Source organism: Biomphalaria glabrata, chromosome 11 (assembly GCF_947242115.1).
Source record: "Biomphalaria glabrata chromosome 11, xgBioGlab47.1, whole genome shotgun sequence".
Lineage (NCBI taxonomy): Eukaryota > Metazoa > Mollusca > Gastropoda > Planorbidae > Biomphalaria > Biomphalaria glabrata.
Genome location: NC_074721.1, coordinates 37,445,694 through 37,469,790, shown reverse-complemented (window position 1 = coordinate 37,469,790; position 24,097 = coordinate 37,445,694). Strand labels below are relative to the sequence as shown.

Sequence of the window (24,097 nt, the reverse complement as noted above, 5' to 3'; positions counted from 1 at the left end):
TTAATCCAGATAATCGACATTCTATTGTATATCAATTTGTCCCAGCCTCTCAACAAAGAAGATCAGTTTTAATCCCATGTTGTTTTCTCATCCACTTGTTAACAAGATTGCCTGCCAGGTACGTAACAAAAACTGAAGGAAGTCATGATAGGCTGGCTACACTACATTCCAGTGTGCTAACAATCACTTGGACGAAAAGCCTCTCGAGCGACACCGCTTAACATAACATGAGCTAACAACGTTTAACACCACAACTTATTACACCAACAATGACCCTCACCAAAAAAAAGTGGCAACTCCGCAAAGCATCCAATAAGGTAGCTGATTTCCTCATAGCTTAACAAGAAACGATGTTACCCAAGTTAATCTGACAGAAAACTACTATAACAAGCAAACAAAAACATTCAAAATCAAAATTTCATTATCTTTGGTAAAGATCTTTTAAATATATTTATATGTATATATATTTATAGTCAATACCCAAGAAGGACAAAAAGAAAAATGCACAGATAATACCCGGGCATAAATGTACCATTGTTTGGTTGTCTCCCCATACGGAAGACATGATCTCCCACTACGGCATCCGTTTAGCCCCAAACCACCGTGAGAAGCAGCTTATGTGAATAAACAAAGATAATACTTTGGTGAGTCTGTTTGTGAATATATTGCACTTGGAGAGAAAATGAAAAATATGGAAACAAAAGGTAGTCACATCTCACCAGAATGTGAGAAACATTAACATGTACAACCAAGATGATGGCTCATGGGGGGGCTAAAATAAATTTGGGGGAAAAAAAATTGGATTCCAACTTTTTTTTTTCTTTAACTGCTTCAATAATCTAAATATTTTTAAAATAATTTGGCTACATTTTGTTTTGTAATTTTACAGCAAGCCAAAAAAAAATGCAGATGGTACCTAGCCACAAAGCAAAATGTATGTTATCAGCTAATTTCCTACAAAACAATGTGATTAAGATAATTTTCCAGACATTACTATATATTATTAATTAACAAAAATAATATACCATTCAACTTTGAGATAGAACCAAAGTCTCCTGAATCATCATCATCTCATCATGTCATTATCATCTCATGTCATGTTATTTGACCTGACTCCCATAGTCTGCATGCTGTCATACAATAGTACATAAATGTCTACACAAGGTGGGACTGGTCAGTGTATTTACATAACAGATACTGTTTAATCAAACTTGCATTGATTTTTTAAAATGTTACTTTGTTCAGCTTTATCAGTCACAGATTAGCGGCCAAACAAAAGAAAAGAAGGATGTACCTGATGGAGACCTGAGTACCCCCCATTCTCCCCTCCCATCTTTCAAAGTGTGCTAAAAAATATATTTGTCAATATCTTACAAAACTATGGACTATTATTTATATTTGAAGGTAACATTTAACACAAATAGCTACAAATGTGACTTTAGACAACCAAAAAAAAAGTACTTCATTCTAAAATTTCACAAACCATTAGAAACAAAAAAATCTTCATAAAGAATGACATTAATGTTTGAAGCAATACTTGATGAACAAATAAAAATTCTATTTTGCTATAAAATAAAAAAATTAACCCTTTAATGTCTATCCAACTAAAACATAAAAATCTTCACCACAAGTAAATGTAATGTTCAATAGAACACATTTAAGCCATGAAAGCCAGTCAAGCATGAATGAAAGACATCGTTTCGAATCACTCTTCTTTGAGGGTCTCCGATTTACTGTTGGTCACTTGCAGGGTGTTGGCGCTGGGGGCGTGGGACGGCTGGGTGGAGGTTTTCTTTCCCCTCTGAAAGGCGGCATTCAGCCGGTCGTAGATCTCCCTCCTAACAGCACTGGTGAATTTGGTGAAGAGACACAGTGCAGTGGAGACGGCAAAGAGGATGTTGTACAGTAAGATGATGTAGAAATTGCCCAGCCAGTCCATGCTGCCAAAGTTTCCCACAAGATCAAAGTTTGTAATACCTGAAAGAGGGACAAATAAAAAAATGTATCCAAAGATTGAAAAGTGTTCGGTAGTGCTTTAAAGACTGACTATCTGTGGTCTCCAAACTAATGAGCTTATTTTGGATTGTGATCATTAAAACAACTGAACATCCTTTGGGACTGTGATAACCACTGAACATATTTTTGACATTTTGATATCTGAACATGAACACTATTTATGGCATTTAAACAACTGAACATTGTGAATGTGATAACCACTAAACATTTTTTGTGATTATAATGTCTAAACATGAACATTATTTGTGATTGTGACAACAAATGAACATTCTTTATGATAGTGAAATCTAAACCGAACATTCTTTGTAATATCTAAGCCCACCCCCCCACCCCCAATCATCGTGCAGGAGGTTAGGTCTAGGATCTAGATTATCTTCAACTCTGAAGGAACATCCAAAACATGTCAAACATTTTACTTTAATATCAAAAACAAGTCCCATCACAAAGTTCTTTTATTCAGTTGCCAAGCAACTATGAATCGTCTTGTAGAAATGAGATGAATGCCTGGGCATTAGCTACAGTCGGAACGATGTCCCCCAATCAGCAGTTCCCCCCCCCCCCTCTCCATGCAAATGAACAGCAAACGCAGAGCAGTTAGGGATAAGCACAGTTTGCAGCAAGCTCCCTAAGGGTCACCAGCTTTCTGTTTTTTTTTCTGCCAGACCCAATATCTGAGCCACACCTGAAGGCCAGTAGTTGAACTGATTGCCAGAGGCTATTTGAGATGGATGCCATTGGAAGCATTTTATAGGCACTGGAGGGCTTACATCCATTAAGACTTTCTGCAATAACAACCATACAGAAACATGCAACATGCAAAGTTCTCAAACCACAGAAGTGAGATGTTTTACAAGCTCTTTCTCAATATTTTAATTGGATTCAATCTCACATTACTCGATGTGATAAATTCCATGTCATGAAACAATGTCCTATGGACTGACAATCACAATGTAATTCAAACTATTTTTTTTAACACTAAGTGCTTTTTTTTTTTTTTGGCTTATGTAGCGCAAGAAGAGATCTCAGAACTTTGTGAGTACTTTAGTTCAACTATCACATTCTGAAACATTAGCCCCATAACACAGATACTTACAAAATTGTAGAAACAGCAATGTTTACCTTTCATATAAATATCGAAATGAAAGTATACTGACAGTACAACATTGCAAGATGGAAAGTGTTAGCAAATGTGAAAGTTCTTCTACACTGCACTGACCTAATGTTTTGGAAAGAATGGGCAGCGCAGAGCTGAGAAGTAGTATGACGACGCAGTTGAGGATTATCTTCACCATGGATGTGTCTGCTCTCTTGGGCTGGAGGTTACAAAGATATGGCAGGCTGTAGAACCCAACAACAGAGGCCACCATCAGGTATCTACATTGTACTTGGTGAAGGAAGATAACTCATGTCATCACAGATTTGTTGGATTCCCTTTTAAAAACATCATACACAATTTTTTTTAAAGTCTGTCTTTTTTTTCTCTTCAAGTGTGAGTTTGAGTTTTGGCACATCCGCACAATTTAGGCCATGTCATGCCTGTAATCCTTTTTTTTTTCCCTTCAAATAGATCTATTGTGTCATCTCAAAGGAGACTTTAAAATGCCTTTGATAAGACCTTAGTGATATTGTTTTGCTAAGACCAAGGGTCAAAGCCCTGATACTGCACCTCTATAACAAACATTAGTTACACTTCCAAACGGTATAGCTATAGCCACCCTAATGTTCTGGATGGTGAAAGGATAGATAAGACCATATTGATATTGTTTTGCTAAGACCAAGGGTCAGAGCTCTGATAGTGCACCTCCATAACAAACACTAGTTACACTTCCAAATGTTATAGCTATAGCCACCCTAATGCTCTGGATTGTAAAAGGATACAATATAACGACAATCTGTAATGCAGCTCCAAAAGGGCCCAAGGATGATAATGATGATATACCAAGGACTGTATCCTAAGAACAGAAGAAAATATACCAAATAAAATACATATTCTGAGCTTAAGCTTAAAACAAGTGAAAGATAAAAAAAATCCTTTTTTTTTCAAAAAACAAAGCTTATCTAGGGGAAGAATTCCATCCTAAAGATTATATCTAATAAAAATTTACAATTATTACCCTTACTTGATATCAGACAAAAATAATTAATTACCAATAATTAATTAACTAATTGAGTATTTTTGTTTATTGACTCATGTTTTGTTAGGTACCATAAATAATTGTTTAAAGTATTAACTTGATAGGAGAATGCATAAGGGAGAAATAGTGTTAACAATTATTTAAGGGGACTAAAGCCAACACATTTATCCATGTCTGTAAATACTGAAATATTAGTTTCCTTTGTTGGTATTAAACAAAATAATTAATTACCATTAATTAATTGTCTATTTAGTTACTTTTTTTTTTTGATTCATGTCTAGTCTATGCCAATAAATAATTGTGCCAATTACAACTTACATCCGCTAATGGGTGTGGGAGAAATAACATGCACACACTTTTTGCCAGACAGACAGACAGAGTGAGTTAATATAAGCTTTGTAAAAAATGTAAGATTTTTCCATTAAAAAAAAAAAAAAGCTTACAATTTTGCTATTATATCTGCTAAGAAAAAAAAAACAAAAACTGGTCTACCTCCAGCCTAAGTAACAAATAAATGAAATGCTTAAGAAATAATCTGTTCCAGAATAGACTTACCGAGGCTCCTCGTGGAAGTGCCTTGGTGCCAACCAATAGTAAAAATGTATTCTGTAAGACAATGAGTATGCTAAATACCTGAGGAGTGCAAAGTTTTGTGGTCAAAAGTACAAAGTGGACAATAGATTCACATCTGGTCAAGAGAGTTAAACTACCAACACAACAAGCAGTAAGAAAAGAGAATGTGGTACTCTACCACAATAAACTACATATCTTAATCTTATACTGTAAATTCTAGCATTACTTAAGAACAGTGTTTCCCAAACTGTGTCCTGCGGAACCCTAGAGTGAGACTAAGTGTTCAATGAGCTATTGGAATAATTAACTAGTAGGCCACCACGTAAATTAATTTTATAGTAAATGCAGAACAGAACTAATTATTTTTAAATAGCTCTTCTTGGCAAGGTAAAAAATGCTTTAACAATATCACTGTGAACTTAGAACTGCTCTGGATTCAACTCTACTTTGAAACAAAAAAAAAACAAGATCATACATTAAGTGATTACTGGTCGAGTTTGTCTAAAGAGTACTACAGTATTTCAAAACAAAGTATCACAGTACTTCCGTTTCCTACAATCCATTTATGCAAAGCATCATTTTCTTATTATGTTGAAAGAAAAAAAAAGTACAATAACAAGCTAGTCATCACACCAGCTATTAGAATTCAGCTTGTACCAATATCATGCATACAATAACAGGCTAGTCATCACACCAGCTATTAGAATTCAGCTTGTACCAATATCATGCATGATAGCATCATGTTATGCTGTTCAAAGACACAATACCATCAAAGTGATTAAACCTTTATATTTCTAATGCTTACATTTTATTATAATTTTAGGCTTGAAAATAAATAATAAAGCTGAATTCAGAATAGGGATTTATTTATTATTATTTTTTTATTTAAACAAATAGAAAATAATCCAACATAAAAACAAGCAAAGTGTTCTGCTAAAATGTGCGAAGTGTTTGATAAAGAAAAGGTTTGGAAAACACTGCTTAAGAATGTCTCTATGAGTCCTTATCAAAGTAATGATGAAAAGTACAATTCAAAAGTCTAAGTGGCAAAATAGGTAGAGGTTATCTATTTCTGTGACCAACAGAATGTGTTTAGTAGTACAGCGCTGACCAGCCAAAAATCGATTTCAAGAATCTAAAAATTTTAAACTACTAATTAACATGAAACTAATCTCAAAGTTTATCAATTTTTTGGAGTTGTGTGTTTCATAGGATGTGTCCAGGGGTACATTGAAATAACATTAAGACTTAGGTAAGGAAAGTTTATATCTTACTGGTACTTGAGTTTTCAAAATAAAAAGTATCTAAATACATCGCTAGAACCAGAGGAGGTTTTTGCCACCGGTCTATGCAAAGTACGATGATCAATGTTTAAAAGATGTTCTTACACTGCCTCTCCAAGTCAATATAAGTAACTAAAACTAAGACCCCCCCCCCCCCACACACCAAAGAAAAGATAATGTGATAACCAAGTAACAAATGGACTTACTGTAATGGCAAGTAATAACAACATGACAAGTGGGTAACACAGATTTCTCCTCCAGAATGAGATATGCTGGCGGCTCACTGAGAAATAAAAACACAACATGTGTTGACCATCCAGGAGAACAAAATAGTTGTCAAGATAGTTTTAAAAGAATGTGAAGTGACTAGATATCATTGTAATATTTTTTTTTTAAATTACATTAAACTTTTGTTCCCTGAATATATATATATATACAATTTTGTCCTAACAGACTGAACAAAAATATTGTTAAAATTATATGCCATTAAATGATACCAAAATGATTTTACTATTTTGTTAATTATGCATTTTTAAATAATGTAAAATTGATTAAACAAGAGAATATGGGATGTACATTACAATAATAATATATATGAGGCATTGCCCAAGGGTAATGGAGTATTGCAGAATTTGTCATGGCAATGAAGGCCCTGTAGCAACATACATGATTCAAGTTCTATCTTCTCATAATTTGTTCCTGTTGTCAAAAGTAGATCCTCAATTCTTAAAGGTACCTAATCGAATATGAAATCTTTGTAAAAGTTGCCCATCAGTTCATTCTGAAACAAGCTACTGACAAATGTTCTCTGCTAAGTTAGTAAGAGTAATCTAATATCTGAGTTGGTTATTAATGTATTTTCAATTACCTCCTGGCAGTAATACTTCAGCTGATACTGTGCTTTTAAAATCTACTATTGACATTTACATTTGGCTGCCATCAGTAAGTAAGATCTAGATCTAGTAAACAGTGAAATCTTCAAGCGCCATTGCTCGCGAAGAATAAAAGTGATACTATCTCGTGCTAGATCTAATAGGAATAGTCCATTTCCAGGCATTGACGCACTGATCTATATTATTATCAAGAACTACTTGTGTTTTTTAAAAATATTTTATGTTTTGTTTTTTGCTTTAGAGGGGGAAATGCGTATTTTCAGATGATTAACTTACTCTCATATTGTCATGTCCATTTGCGTAAAAATTAGCAAGATGCATACTTGTAGGCAACTTGGCAAGCTCCAGCTGAAATAACCTGCCCAGTTTTCAGCCGAACATTCAGGACTCACATAGGTTTCATCAGCCACACGAGGAGGCATAAAACACCAGTGCAAAGTCCTCAGCACCCTTGATGATGAGAGTGGTCATCATCAAACCACAACGGATGAACTATATAAATCACAGGCGGCATTGCCTGAGAGTGGTGAACATTTACAGTAATTGGTGCGACCAAAAGGAATGTACACAACTCACCCAGTTTTGAGATAGCCTTCCTTGTATCTTCCAATGTTTCCATGAGAGACTCTATACTACTGTGACCATGTCCATTGGAAATCTGACAGGGACCTACAGCACACAAAGAAGATTATGTTACATTAAGTCTTAACATAACAGACTGGCAAAATGTACTTCAAAATAATTAACCATACAAAAAAATGTATATTGATGTAATAAAGGGAAATAAATAAAATGTGCAAACTATTTCTAAATTAATGATACGCATAATGTGACTGAAACCAAAAACAAAAATGTAAAACTTAATAAATGATATGCATGTTGCATGGGAAAATACAATTGTGTAAATTGTTTAGGGCAAATCTTATGGAATCTCACCTGGAACCCCCAAGGAAAGAGAAAGAAATACATGGCGCCATGATTTGGAAGCAGAAGTCAAGGAGATAAGAGAGACTCGCCAAGAACAGAGATGTCTGGAGAAAGATGGCTGGTAGCATATGCCCCTAATGGGAACACATGCAGAGATTACATGTTGACTGTTTTCGTTTGAATTAATGAAAGTAAGCTCATTTACTAAGTATACTAGTAAAGTTTGACTAGTATTTAGAACTCACTTCCTTCTCCAATGACCTCTTAGATAAAAAGATTTTTTTTCTTCAAATTCAGACACAGTTGTTTCTACATTACAATGCGTGCTGTTACTATCAGTGTAGTGAGTGTACAAGCTCAATTATGTAAAACTATTTTCTTAGTCACTATTGAGTATGCTTCAGCTTACCATTTCGATATGTGATTTTTCTGAGCAAATGTTCTTCTTGCAACCGCAGCCTGCTCAGCTCATCTTCAATCCCTCTAAGAAACTGAAGATGAAAAGAAAAAGTTTCATAAACATACAATAAATCTGTTGTCTCTAAACATATCTGTTGCCTCTAAACATATCTATTCTCTCTAAACATATCTGGAAAACACAATTTATGGTCATTAGTTTCCAAGAGAGAAAGAAGGGTCCGAAGGTACTAATAGCTATTATAAAATTAATTAACATAAAAGACTATAATGCCTACCTGAGGTTTAACAATGAGCTGACCCATGACAGTAAACATACGTGCCACACCCACTGGCGTACACACTGAGAATACAAACAACAAATGCTTTTAAGTTTACACATATATATAGTTATACATAGTTATGCAATAAATTTAATATCTCCTTACACGATCTTGAATCCAATAGGTCAGAAAGTATTTAGATCAACTATTTCCAGGTTAAAAGTAAATAGTTTTAATGCGGTCAGAACAATGACCAACAATCTAAGACCCTAAACTATCTCTAATAGCCAAGTTTTGTTATCATCTCATCTCTGCCTGTGGTCCCTTCTGAGGCATAGGCCACCAACCAGCTTCCTCCAGGCATCTCGGTTCTGGGCAAGTCTCTCCAACTGCCCCCCACCTCTTGCCCATCTGCTTGGCGCCATGAATTCCTGGGCTGTCCCCCCTTCCCCTTTCCTTGTGGGTTTCAAGTTCCTCATTCAAGATCTTGTCTGGCCAGCGGATCATAAGGATCTTCCTCAGGGGATCTAGGGAAATAAGCACCACTACCAAGATCCGGCTCTTTAACACCATTGTTAAGCCAATACTACTTAATGGAGCAGAGACCTGGAGAACCACCATCACCACCATGAAGAAAAATCCAGTTACTCATCAATACCTGCCTAAAGTTATGTTAAGCTCTCCCTCCAGGAGAGTTGGTAGATACAAAAATGTCTCTAATAGCCAAGTTATGTCATGCTCTCCCACTATAACCCCCAGGAGAGATAATAGATATAATCTACATCATAAGGAGATATGATCATTAGAAATTAACAAATTGGTTATAATACTAAATATTGCCATAGTGGGTTACAAGAAAGCTATACAATTATTATCTGTCTTCCTACAGCACCACCAATAGTCTTGAAAATATTTTGAGATACAGACCTGTGTAAAAAAAATAATTCAATTGAGTCTATACTTACTCAACAAGACAAGGACACCGATAAATGAGATACAGGAATATAAGTAGGGAAGATGTTCATGCCAGACATCTGGAACAGAAAATAATTTGAGTCCATTAGCTTCTAGTTACACCAATATCAAAGTTAGTACACTGAAATAGAATATTAGTAGACAAAATGTACTGTTGAAGTGTCTTTTCATTTGGACTCTAAGACTTACATTTACGGGAAGTGGGAATAAGATTGAAACCATTTCACAAGTGTAATATTAACAACAAAGAAAAATCTAAATAAATACTTTTTATTGAAAACAAAGCTTATATTATGTGTAGTTGCATCACTTAGTGCAATTTCATGCTTTAAGCTTTCTCATAACACTATGATCCTATCACTTGTTTGGACCAGTTGGAAAGGGGTAGGGGTGAGAAAAAATGGGGTACCTGGGTGATCGCTTTTTAAATGTATTTGAAAACAAATTTAATGAGTGAATTCAAACTCGAGGACTAAGGCCTCCTCAAGCCAACACTGCCAGATTGCTGCTTATGAAAAAGGTTTTATAGATATTTACAAACTTTTCTTTGGACAAACAATAAAAGGGAACTAATTCAACTTATACCACCTTATAAGTCAAGTAAAATTTCTTTCCCCTGTTAATTAACTAATTGGTTAATTTTTTAAATCAATTCTTGTGTTGGCATGTAAAAGAAATAATTGTGAAAAATAACAAGTACACACTTTTTACCATAGTGAGTTGATATAAGCTTGGTAAAAAAAAAAAAGATCAATCGCTGCAACAAAATGTATTGATTATTCAGCTATGTGAAAATTTTGATCAATACACATAAGTGAATGTGTACATGAAGTGTTTTATTTGACTTGAGACAATCAGAAACTTTGTTCACATTCAAACTTAATCTTAAAAAAAAATAGATATTAACACTAATAAAATTTAGCTTGGGAGCAAAATACAAATTTGAGGACTGGAAAGGTAGTGATTAAAAAAAAAAATTTTAAAAAGGGAACAAGTCACCTTTTTGTGTTGGATGAATAGCATGAACATCATTTTATTCTCAAACAGGCACAAAAGAAAAAAAAAATAATTTAAGTCTCAGCCCAAATAAAAATATTCAATGTGTTTATGATACTTCCAGAAAAATAAAATCTTAAATGAGATAGAGGCTTCTGCCAGAACATTTTCCAGTTAAAATCATGTCGTGGACTGTGGGTCTGATTTAGGTTTTTCATCTTGTGTGCACTAAGGATGTACAATTTATGAGATAGACTTCTCTGACTTGTCTAGATGTTGATCGTCTAGCTCTCCTAAGGTGTCAACTTTTCTAAATGACATTTTCTGTGTCAAAAAGTTGAAAAGGAATGATGACAATTTTTAAAAGTAGTACATTGGCAGCATTAACAGGGTGTGGAAAACAAAATTATTATTAGCAAGGTAAGTGACAATGTGAAATGGGATAAAAACGATAATAAAACAAATAAAATAAGAGACAAATTGAAATTAATAAGAGAAGGTCCACAATTCATAAAAATTACATTCTTCTTTAGAAATGGTTCGGAGTGCAGACTACAATATTGTGACGGAGCTTTGAAATAAAAATTGTCTCCCTTCAAGAGTTTCTATTTGAAATGATTGCTCATGTTTCCAAATGATAACATTATACTCTGTGCCTAAGAGACACTTATTAGAGTCTCGGTAGATGATTGAAGAGAATATTAAAATCTTGAGAACACCTAATGCAGCAGCAAGTACAATGGTCAACTATTATGACTGGTGACATCACTGACTCACAGAAGGATCCATAATATTATATTTTTATACATAACACCAGCCTTTCCACTCTGATCTTAATGTAACTTTCAAAAAAAGTTAAGCTCTTTGAGAACAGTGTTAGGTTTGTATTAAAAGAAAGTTCATTTCAATATTTATTGTTTATTACAATATCTCAAAGACGACTAAAAGCTTAGCTCATTTAGAACCACAAATATAAAAAAAAACTTTCATTTTTAAGTTTTAAATTATATTTAAAAAATGCAATAAAGTCAAACATTATTTGTAACTATTTGGGGAGCAGAGATAAATATTTAGGAAGCATTAAATTGGATTGACCAAAGAATAATAACAACAATAAATAAATTAATTAAAAAAATCAAACAATGAGCATCCTAAAAGTACAAAAGTTGTTCAACAGAAAATGAACTACAAAACTTAATGATGATTATTTTAAGAAAACATCCGAGGTCTTTCAAAATATGTAGATTTTTAGCACAAAATTTGATGATAAATATTTTTTTCTTAAAAAAAAAACAAAACTTTAATATATGTTAATAAATATATGAATGATCAGTATCATAATAGATATAATATATAAGCCATGTTTGTTTAGGGGAAAACTTGAATCAGAATGTTAATTATGTTTGTGGGAAGTTAATTGAATGGTAGAAATGGAAAGTTTGAATTGTATCTATCAACTCTTTGGGTGTAAGGCTGTAAACTTTGTTTTCATTGCAGCCCAGGACTTCCTGGTCTACAGGAAACAAACTATGAGCTTGATTGTCTCAAATAAACTTTTCACAATAAACTTTATCCCAACATTTGTTGAATAAAATTTTTTAGAGGAACTCGTTGTAACTTTAAGGTACTGCAGGTAGGAGTACACAGAGTTTTATTCTATGTACATCCAAAGAATAACATATTCGGATGGAGGTGGACCGAAATTAAACAACGAAAAAAAAAAAAAAAAAGAAAAGACAAACTTGTTAACTGAGAGTTATTCTATACAGACAGAACTGTAAAGTAGCAGACTCATTTTCTTTATAGTAAAGTTCCCCTTTCAGACCTTGCAATCTATAGGGCAGATGTTAAGGTCATCTGTTGTTAGGCCACGGTTTACGAGCAGGGTGTCGTGGCCAGCACGACGACCAATGGCCTTTACTTTTCCCAACTTAAGTCAGGTACCTATTAAAGTTGGGTGAACTCAGAGACACCCTTAGAGTCCCCAAATTCAAAATTCCAGTCTCAACAGAGATTCGAACCCAAGACCACAGGTTCAAAAGCCAAGTGTTAAACCAATTGGACACAGCGCCCTCCATTTTCTTCATACTTTACATAAATGTTTTGTTTAAGTCATTTTATTGATAAGTAAAAATATATTTATTCACTTCTCTATGTTTAAAAATATTATATATTCTGATAGAAAATAACTAATAACGTTTTTCCCAAAGAGAAATAGATGAGGTCATATTTCAAATATCTTTAAATAATAAAAGGGTTTAAAAAAACTTTAAATAATAAAAAAAAAAAAAGCTCAGGGTAACAGAAGAAGAAAAATAAATTCAAAAAGCTTGAAACCAAAAAAATGTCAACAGCCTACCCACACATTTACTACTGCTCAACGTAAAGATGCAATCTAGGATGAAAGGATACACAAGATAGAGCCACTAGAACAAGTCACACAACAGATGTTTGACTTAAAACAAGCAAGCGCTTCACTAGGTGAAATTAAAACTATTTAAAACAAACAAACAAAAGAAATAAATACACTGATCAATACAGTTCAGGTATGCAGGAATCAAAACCAAAGCATTGGCCGTTTTATTTAAATGGAATAAAATACAAAATAACTTTACAACCAGTTAACTAGCTATTCTAAGAATTTCAACCATCTTTTATAAATTGAATACTCCCCATGTAATAACATTTGAAAATTGCTATTCAGTGAAAGGTTAATTTTACACACAAGTTTTAAGATTTGTTATAGGTTATTCCTGTAAAAAATAAGTTGTGCCTGATCAACATATTATTTTAACTGCTGCAACTTTCATATCACTGTGTATATAAAATCATAGTGAAGCTACGCTACATTGAGTCTCTAGGTTGATTCAAAAACTTTGTTTTGTACAAGTAATGTCTTCAGTTTTTTGTTATAATAGTAAAATGAATAGTTTAAAACTGAATGTCGGATTGGAACTCAATAGTATTATATCCAATCAACAATACTTATGTTGAAATTGTTTTTTTTTAATCCTCTCATCAAATTTGATAAGAAAATGTAAGACAGCATACAATTTATGTTTGTCTTCATCTTTTCCTGTAGAGGGAAAAAATATTTACCTGAGAGAGTTTGCTTAGTGGACTCGTCTCCGCTGATAATAGCAGACGCAACATAGGCAAGACCCATAACCAGAATACCTAGAAGAAAGAGAACTAAGCTGGCTTCTTTTACTCTGGACATTAGACCCTGTTGACAAAAAAACACATAAATGTTTCAAATTTTACTTTTTTTTTTAACAACAAAAAAATCAAAATTCTGTACTGATTATTTTTTAGACAGACCAGGCTTTGTAAGGCATCCATGAAGAAACTTGGAATTCATTTATTTGGAAAAGATATTTTAATTTTTTAATTAGAATAAGCATCTTTATTAGTCATCTTGAACTAGTACAACTTTAATTAAGGTTAATTAACAATTGGATGCTGAGGATGATTTTCGAATTATTATTTGTGTGCTTGGTAGTTTGTAGGTGACAGCATGTCAACTCTAATTAGACCAAGTCAATAAAAAGGAAAGTTCTCCTTTCAGACCTTGCGATCTATAGGGTAAATGATATAAAGGTCATCTGTTTCTGTGGCCCACGGTTAACGAGGGTGTCATGTGGCCAGCAGCACAACAACCAACCTCCTTTACAGTTCCCCCAACCCAAAGATCCCGAAATAAAAAAATTCCCAGTCTTCACCAGCATTCAATTACTAACTTAATATTATAAAAAAATAAACTTAATAGAATTACTCATAAATAATCCCAATGAAAGACATAACCATAAAGCTAAAACAAGACGAATGCATGTCTAATGGAGAATAAACAAGGGGAAACGATCACAAAAATATAAAAGAAAAAAATAAAAAAAATCTTGAACTCCAGGCTACAATCCTTATAATAAATATTATGCTACTGGTAATTATAGAAAAGGGAAAATATTTACCTTTCTAGAACCAGAAAACCCTTCTGCTTCTGTAAAGAAGTATGCGAATGGCATCAAAATAAACAGGGCCAGATTGGAGAAGAAAAACACATGATTCCATAAGCCTAGAAAGAAGAAATGACCAATTGGTTATGCTTATATCTAATATATATATATATATATATAACATATATATATATATTTCAGCTAGAAATATATACAAATTAATAAAACAACAATGAAAATATGGAAGCTTTTTTTTTTTAAACAAGGGATTAATAGTTGTTTTAATTTACTTATTGATAGCTTAGAAAAGCATTGCTACAAACTGTTTTTGTTATTATAATGGTAGGACTATATTTATAGTTAAACTCAACCATGGTTTGCACAAGAGGGTGAGATTCTGGTCAACAGGCCCAATGTGTGTAAGGGTAGATCAGATGTGTGATTTTGAAGTTAGTTGTGGGCTGGACTTTAGACAGCAAGTTGGTGATTGGTCGAGAGTGCTGATATTTTCACTATTTTTCAGAGTCTGAGACTATAGTTTGAGTTAGTCGAAAGTGCTTAGTAGATAAACCATGTTGGACGTATATTCTTTGAGTTGATATAATAATCTGCATAAATGTACTATTTATAAGAAGTTGAATAGTTACTTAAGCGTTGCATTAACTATAAAGTTCTTAATTGTGTCTCTTTGGAAAGTGTGTTAATACTCCACTGGTAAAGATTAAGATGCCCCGTCATCAAAAGATTGAACTGGGGCTTGGAGTCGCTTCTCAGTGATCCAACCCCGATAGACAATGACAACACCCAGGCAGGGCAGCCCCTATATAGGCAGTTTGAGAAAATCATACATCTTGACAGCTTGTAAGAGACTAAAATTGAAGGGAGAGCACTTGTTATAACGCTGTTTGCGATTATTTCATCATTGCTGAGAAATTCGAATTTAATCAAATCTTTTCAAAATTTAGGTGTATAAATTTTAACCCTGACACTAATTGATCCTACACCTCATCAAATCAAAATGCATTTAAAAAATTGTATTTAATAAAGTAGTTTTTGATCTACTTTTTAATTCATATTATTGTTTAGTTTGTTAGCACATATGTATATAATTTTAAAAAAATAAATATTATTTGTAAATAGTTTGAGAAATCATAAAATGAAATTATAAAACTGACACTTTTTGCAAAGATTTTTATTTACAAACAACATTCCTAGGACTGTCTCCTAAAGTGTATTTTCAAAAGTTCACACAAGTTAATTCAAAGTCTTCTGATGCACTAAAGGTATATCAACTTAACAGAAATGTATCCTACAAATCTAAGTGTTACCAATGCAGAGGTGCACTTAGAAGTGCATAAGGCCCTGGGTGAGCACAATAGGAGGGATATGAATATTTGTGTGATGGGCTGACTTTGACAAAAGGTTCTCCTTATCATGGTTCCCCCTTAAAGCGCGGGGCCTGAGGCGGTTGCCCCACTCTCCGCCTCAGGCCCAATGAATCATTACCAGTGAAAGTTCTGATCATCATTAATATATTCTGCATGGGGATATTTAATTTAAAAACTAAATATAATGCATAGGAAAAGGTACCTTGTATGAGTGAGGAATTGAGCCATTTGATGTAGTAGCTGTCTGGGTAGAGAAGAAGGACTTCGTTGCTGATGATGGAAATCGGTAACAATAAGACGGCACCAACAGACACTGACAGCGTAGCTGTGCAAAGCCAAAGTCTGTAACAATAGGAAAGTTAAAACATTTAGAAAAAGATATAAAACAATTAAAAAAAAAATTAAAATACATAAGTGTTATAGCCTACTTAATTTTCTAGAAACACCATTGTCACTCAAATATAACACATAACACAAAAATACTTTTACAATATTTTTTTTCTGATTAATGATCAATGTAATAAGTGTTAGTTATAATTAAGGAAAAGAATCGACTTACGATATTCTATACACAGCTGCATCCTCTTCACCTGATCAACAAAAAAAAACAACAAACAATGTATTTAAATAGTGTTGCAACAAAATATGAGAACGTAATATTTAAAGTAGTATTTATTCAACACACAAAACAATTATGAAATATTATACTTTATAACATCACATACACACACACATATATATATATATACAACGCTGTTTGCGCTGGCCTGGTCGCCCCCACCTCCCTTACATAGATGTAATAAAACGTGACCTCAAATCAGTGAACATCAATACTGACAATTGGGAAGGCATAGCTCTAGACCGCAACAGATGGAGAGAGACAGTGACCAAGAAAGCTATGGACAGTGAAAGTACATGGGTCTCAGCTCAGGAAGAAAAACATACAATCCGAAAAACGGCCAGCTCCTCTACCACCGAAGCAAAAGCCACCTTAAACTGCGCTATCTGTGGATGGGAGTGTCTCTCCAAAATAGGGCTCCACAGCCACACGAGGAAGTGTGCTCTGAGATGAACCATAGTTGTTCTACGACTGAAGGAGGCCAATGATCTATATACAATATTTGTCTAGTTCAGTGATTCCCAAAGTGGTCTATATGGACCCCCAGGGGTCTACGACGACCTCCAGGGGGTCCACGGAAGTTAAAAAAGATGCTTTTGGGGGTCTACGCTAATGGATCTCATTTAAAACCATTACACAATTATAGTCACCGGGCTATGCCTGCAATCGCCGATTTTTAATTGTTTCGTTGATGAATGCACTGCAAATTTTTTTATTTTTTCAACATTTACTAACTCTGACCTAAGAGAACGACAGAGTGGATATAATTAGATTTGAATAAATAAAATGTCAATAAGACTTAATACTATTGTTTTAATTGTAGAATAAGGATTGTGGTAAGTGATTACCAGCTGTTTGAGTCTGATGGTAGAGATAGTGATTATTTAGTTCAACTGGAGAGTGGATTGAAACTAAATGTGGCATTTGAAGGTTATTGAGCTCTGTAGAGTAAACCTATTCAAGACTTCAAGATTCTATTTAAAAAAATGTTAATAGTAATAATATAGTATAATAATCTGTATTATCCGTGAGGAAATTTGTTTTACAATTGTGCCTTACACATTACAATACATTATAAGAGCAAACAATTTGTAGGATATTGCACAAACTATACATTCGTACAACAGTTTCTCTTTACCATTACATGTAAAATTTACAACTTAAAGGTTCATTTTGTTGAATGAGTTTTTGTGTCTATTTTTATTTTTGTGATCAGTGTCTTCTATCTTCTTTGCGATGGTCATAGATTACAATCATGAAATAGAGGTGGTTGTTTTTTGCTTAAAATCTGTATAGCTTACCTATCAATATTGTTTTTTTCTTGAATAATTGTCCAAGTGTGCGCTTTGTTTGTTGGCGATGATCTTGGTACAGCATTGAACGTTACTATCTTATAAAGTATATTGTATTTTTTTATGTTCAGATTGCAATACATGGCAGTGATGTTGAAACTTAAAATAATGCAGACGTTAGTATGGTAAAACATTGGTGCTTATCCTATTAGGACTATTTTTCACTATAATAAAAGAAATATTTTTTATGATGTTATTAGTTTTATTTAATGTGCATTGATTTCTTAGAATGAATAATACGATGCTATACATCTGCTCTCATGGATGGGGTAGTTATTTCCTGACAACTGCAGAACCTCACTTTTATTTTCTTTTATTTTCAACACACATGATACTTTATTGGTACGCCTACCTTGATACTTTATTGGTACGCCTACCTTGATACTTTATTTGTATGCCTACCTTGATACTTTATTTGTACGCCTACCTTAGCTAATTCTTTAACTTTCAATCCTGGTGAAATCCTCTTGTGCGAATCGAAAGTTTTTATTTTAATAACTTTTTAAAATATCTTAATTATGTCTACAGGTAACTGATATTTAACATGGCCGAATCTAGAAAGAAATGTAGACAGTATAGTATTGAATATTTGAAATTTGGCTTCATTCCTTCCTCATCCAGCAAGCTATTACCTATGTGCCTTTTATGTAACAAAATTTTGTGTAATGACGCCATGAAACCATCTAAACTGGAGAATCATCTGAAATGATGCCACCCAGATAAAATCGATAAAGACTTGAAGTATTTTCAAACACTTAAAGATAGATCTCAGACTATACCTACAGTGGACAAAATGTTCACTTCGACATCACAAAGAGAAGATGATGGTTTACGAGCATCTTACAATATTTCTTTACTGATAGCAAAATCCGGAAAACCTCACAATGTAGGTGAAAAATTGATTTTGCCTTAAGTCTTACAAACTGTTTTACACAAGCCTGCCTCTGATATCATTAAAAGAATTCGTTTAAGTAACAACACAGTTCAAAGACGAATAGATGAAATGAGTTATGACACTAAAAACTTCTTGTGTAAATATTTGCAAACTACATGTTTCTCTATACAGCTGGACGGGTCAACCTTGCCTAGTAATGAAGCATTATTATTGGCATATGTTCGTTTTATTATGGATCAAGAAATCCACGAAGAACTTCTATTTGCAAAAACTTTGGCCATTGACACAAAGGCGAGTCAATACTGACAGTTTTGTAGGACTACTTTAAAGAAAAAGAGATCCCTTTAGGAAATATAATATCAGTAGCAACAGATGGAGCACTTGCAATGGTTGGACGCTACCGAGGATTTGTGAACCTTTTAAAAGAAAATGTACCCGGCGTGTTAGCAATACACTGCGTTATCCATAGACAACATTTAGTTGCTAAAAATCTCAGTGTCAGGTTGCATGAATCTCTTCAGTTTGTCATTACTGCTGTTAATCGAATCCGAGCCAACGCTTTGAATACTCGATTATTTGCTCAATTGTGTGAAGAAAATGACGAGAACTTTCACCAACTGCTCCTTCACACTGAAGTTCGATGGTTGTCGAAAGGCTTATGTTTGACTAGATTTTTTTCTCTTTTTGACACTGTTTCAGAGTTCTTGCATGATAAAGATTCAATTTTAAAACAAAATTTAATTAAGCGAAAATCGAACATTGCCTATTTGACAGACTTATTTCAGAAATTTAATGAAGTTAACTTTGCAGCTACAAGGGGATAACCTGAATTAGATCCAAACAAAGTCCATAATCTTGCAAGAATAAAATGAATGAAGCAAAACATTAATCGTGGCGAATTTTCCCAATTTCCAAATTTAGAACACACAAAATGTCAGGAGGAGGACATTTCCATTTATGTGCATTTGAATTCCCTATATTCTGATTTTCAAATTAGATTTGAAGATATTCTGAATATGGTAATACCTCAGTGGATTATCGATCCATATGTTGATATTATAGAAGAGGATGATGTAGCATTGCAAGAAGAACTTCTAGGAATAAGTACTAATGAAGAACTGAAAGTACAATTTAAAAAAAGATATCAGCTCTTTTGGCTTCCAAAAGAAATACCCGATACGTATCCCATATTATGGAATATCGTCAGAAAGTTTCTAATTGCTTTTCCATCTTCCTATCTTGTGGAAAGAGGGTTCAGCACTGTTACCAATCTTCTAATAAATACAAGAAACAAACTGGACATCACTAACTGAGGAGATTGAAGATTAAGCCTAACGAAATGGAAGCCTAACATTGATATGTTAGTACCAAAGCATCAGGCCCATCCTTCCCACTCATGTGCTTTGTACTCTTCTTTTTTTGCTTCATACTTTCATGTAAAACTTAATTAAATTTTATTTTGCTTTGTTTTAATTTGTATATATACCAATTAACACGTGCTTCATTATAATTTGTTTTACTTTTATTCACATAAATACAGTTTAAAAACAGTTTTAAAAATTTGAGTTGTTACATTTACAAAATTAAAATAATAGTTAAGCAGGGGGTCTACCGAAAACCGGAAAACATGTTAGGGGGTCTACGAGACAAAAAAGTTTGGGAACCACTGGTCTAGTTGTTCTGCTAACATATATATATATATCACTAGAAAAAATGAAACTAGACTAGACATAGTCACGAGAAACACTGTGCTAATCCTTAATACTTGGAATCAGTGCTTTTTTTTTTGTAACAAAAAAAAATAGGTGCCGGTACTCAGTGATTAGGTGCCGGTACTCAATGATGGATTGCCTAACTTTTAACTAATAATAAATTAATAATAAATGTTAAAAACAAGACAAATAAAAAAATTTTCCCACATTGAAAAAGGTGCTGGTATGCCGTACGGGTGCATACAGTCATTAAAAAAAGCCCTGCTTGGAATCAAGAACATTGCCAATAATTATTATTATTCTATATATTTTATTATATATTATATATATATATATAATATAAATGTATATCTAGGCTAAATATAAACTTATATTATATAATATATATATATATATATATATATGTATTTAATCAATGTAGTTGCTATAAAATAAACACAAGAAAGTGAAGAAAATAAGTTGAAAACAAAGAAAAGCTTTGACTCAAAACATGAACTATTGACTTACAGGGTCTTGGTTAGTTTTAATATAAAATACTAACTAGTTTAGTACCAACAGATAAAATTCCAAGTTAAACTTGCTTACAAAAGTAGTGTTTAGTACACAAAACATGTAAAACCACTTAGAGTTAGAGTTACATACCTGCATACATATCCTCATTATCAGCTCTGCGTCTGAACTGACACAATGTCACGTAAGAAACAACATACAATGATATGAAAAGGAGCAAAGAAATCTGAGGAGATACAATTAAAATTAAAACATAGAAAAAGATTTTATATGTGTCATAATATTATCTATACAGACATGCCTACCCCCCAAGACCCAGAATGTGGAACACTCAGGTTGAAAATGTGGAATTTTGGGCCCCAATGTGGAACATAAACACGTTTATGTTTGTCAGCCATACTGTTCGCAATATAAATAAAACTTCAATTATATTACTTTAACAACAATACTAGTTTGCTTCTTATAAATTAGATGTAAATAGTATTTATATAATTAAAAGTAAGAAAACCTTTAATTCATAATTATGTCCTTTGTTTTGAAATCAATAGTTCTAACTCCTATAACTATATGATGAATTCTAAAAAAAATTTATTCTAATGACCAAGACTCAAATGTTACTATCTATTTTTTATTTGTTACTACTAGATCTACATCTAAATCTAATGACTAGATCTAGATTATTCTAGATCTACTTGATTATCTATCCTTTCTAGGGCTCTCTCTAGTCACTCTAGATGTCTCTAGTTGTAGATCTAAAATAATTTAAGAGTCTACTAGTCTAGGCCCCTACATCTAATAAGTCCTCTAAGTCTAAGAACACAGATTATAATAATTATATTATAGATCTAGATCTAAATATTTATGTCTAGATCTATGGACTTATTGAGAACTAAATTGATTACATAATGATACTTAAAAATCTAGAGATCTATCACCTTCTAAGTCTATTCTATTTAGTATTTCTAGATAGATCTAGAATCTAGATTTAGTATCAAGTATCATCTAGTTATCTAGTATTATGATTATCTAGTGCTAGACCTAGATCTAGAAACTAATTTAGACTATGGAATATAGATTAAGTAGATATATAGCCTTATTTAGGCCTTAGCCTTACACTTTACAGTGTCTAAGTTAATTAATTACATTTAGGTCTAGACTCTAGAATAAAGTATTTAAAAAATAATCATTTTTCTTAGATTACTTGACTTAGAAACCTAAGAAACCAGTTGTCTGAGTTGAGTTAGTGTTAGAATACTAGAATAGATCTAGACTCTAGACCTAGTGACAATCTAGTCTAGCTAGACTAAGACTAGTACTACTAGATCTACTACTTATTTACTAGTAGTACTAGTTATCTAGACTAGACTAGTACTAGTAGTAAAAAGTAGTAGTAAGTAGTCTAGTAGACTAGTCTAGAGTTAGAGCCATTGTCTGCTCTGATTTGTCATTGTCGGGAAAAGAAAGGGATTTGAATGGAACATTTGGGCAATTTGGCTTATTAATTACTTATTATTACTTGCGGTCCGCACTTACTAGATTCTAAGAATTCCTCTAGTATCTAGATTCTATACCTAGACTACTAGATCTATGTCTAGATTCTAGATCTATGTATATATAGAATCTAGATCTAGCTCAACCATATCTAATATCTTCGTAAATTACGGGTCTGGAAGGAGATGAAAAGTAAACAATAAACACAAACCTATATATATTTTATTTTGCATTCAGTATTTTCATTTCGCACTATTAATAAATAATGAAAAATCGGCGATTTTGTGTGTGTGTGTGTGTGTGTCGGAATTCAGACTTGGCGGAACAAAAAATCGTGAATGTGGAACGGCGGAACATGTGAGCTTTTTTTATGCTTTTGCGGGACGGTCCCGCATAATGCGGGACTGTAGGCATGTCTGTCTATATATAGCTTTTTTTGCAGTTTCAGTTTAGTTTTGAGTAGTCTCTAGATACTGTTTTACTTTTTTTTAGTGTTTAAAAAATTAAGTCACTTTAGTGAGTTTAGCCTTTACTAGTGTAGCTCTACTAGCTCTAGAAATCAAGATTATTCTAGATCTAGAATCTAGACTAGAAGTAGAGTCTCTGTCTACGGTCTAATAAAGTCTAAATCTAGTCTTTACAGACATTACAGTGGACACTACTGTTTTTTATTAGTTTTATTTAAAAGTAATTTTTTGTTTCAACTTTTTTATTTTTAGTTTTAGTCTAGGTCTACATCTCTAGTCTAGAGTAGGGCAAGTAGGATTCTAGATAATTAGATCAATGATTATATTAATATTATTTAGTCTAGATCTATATCTATATTAACTATATAATAGTATATAGTATAATATAGTATAATAGACTATCATTATCATCATTATGACTATGACACTATGTGACACTATGTCTATATCTCTAGACCCTAGTCAGAGTCTAGTCACTCTACTACTAGACTAGACTTAGACTCTTAGTAAGAGAAAGAGTCTTACACTCTAGAATTAAGAATAGATTTAAATTAGATTACTAGACGTCTAGCTAGCTAGAGTCACTAGAGAGACTCTAGTCTAAGAGTCTAAGTCTAGATCTAAGTCTTAAGAAGTTAAGTGTCTCTATTATTTAGATCTAGATCTAATAAATAATCTAATTTATTAATTTTAATTAAATGATACTATTACTCAATATTTACTGTTACTGACTGTTACTATCGTATCATTGATAGACTTACGATAAGCTCTCTAACTGCATTATGAAACATTTGCTCTTGTAATGTTACTTCTGGATCATCCATAGCCATAAATAGCCAGGTGTTATCCAACTCTCCGTTTATTTAACCGTAATCTAGAAATCATGACGACTAATTATAAACACGATGTGAAACACAAAAGAGAAAGTGTTGTAGCTCCGCCATTTAAATTCTAAATTTAGTTTTATAGACGTAAGGGAGACAACTACAGATATACTTTATTAAAAACATAGATCACAACAATAGTCGAAAACATGAAACAAATCTAGAGCTACAGATCGATGCAGTCACTGACCTATATATAAATCTGCATGACTTATCTAGATTCTAGACTTGTGTTACGTCTGTTCTGGTTGTGGTAAAATATGTTGGTCGCAGCTTGGGCTTGAAAATTTGTGACCCGTGGGCCAACCCAACTCCCATCCAGTAAAAGATTCACTCCGGCTTGTTACA

General features: G+C 33.1%; 1 protein-coding gene across 2 annotated transcripts; it reads right to left on the bottom strand.

The window, feature by feature from the left end:
- Window positions 1-903: 903 nt before the first annotated feature.
- LOC106050167 (limb region 1 protein homolog) lies at window positions 904-23,812 on the bottom strand. Of its 2 annotated transcripts, XM_056004522.1 has the most exons (16): window positions 23,627-23,812; window positions 21,040-21,133; window positions 16,379-16,409; window positions 16,022-16,161; window positions 14,447-14,550; window positions 13,578-13,704; window positions 12,838-12,873; window positions 9,473-9,541; window positions 8,523-8,587; window positions 8,237-8,318; window positions 7,477-7,569; window positions 6,214-6,290; window positions 4,707-4,784; window positions 3,895-3,968; window positions 3,233-3,390; window positions 904-1,977 (listed from the first exon to the last, which is right to left on the bottom strand). In XM_056004522.1, the coding sequence occupies exons 1-16, from the start codon at window positions 23,693-23,695 to the stop codon at window positions 1,706-1,708; spliced, it is 1,569 nt and encodes a 522-aa protein (XP_055860497.1). In that variant the 5' UTR covers window positions 23,696-23,812; the 3' UTR covers window positions 904-1,705. The 2 variants fall into 2 exon arrangements, with proteins under 2 accessions (XP_055860497.1, XP_055860498.1); XM_056004523.1 differs by lacking the exon at window positions 12,838-12,873.
- Between the last annotated feature and the right edge of the window lie 285 nt (window positions 23,813-24,097).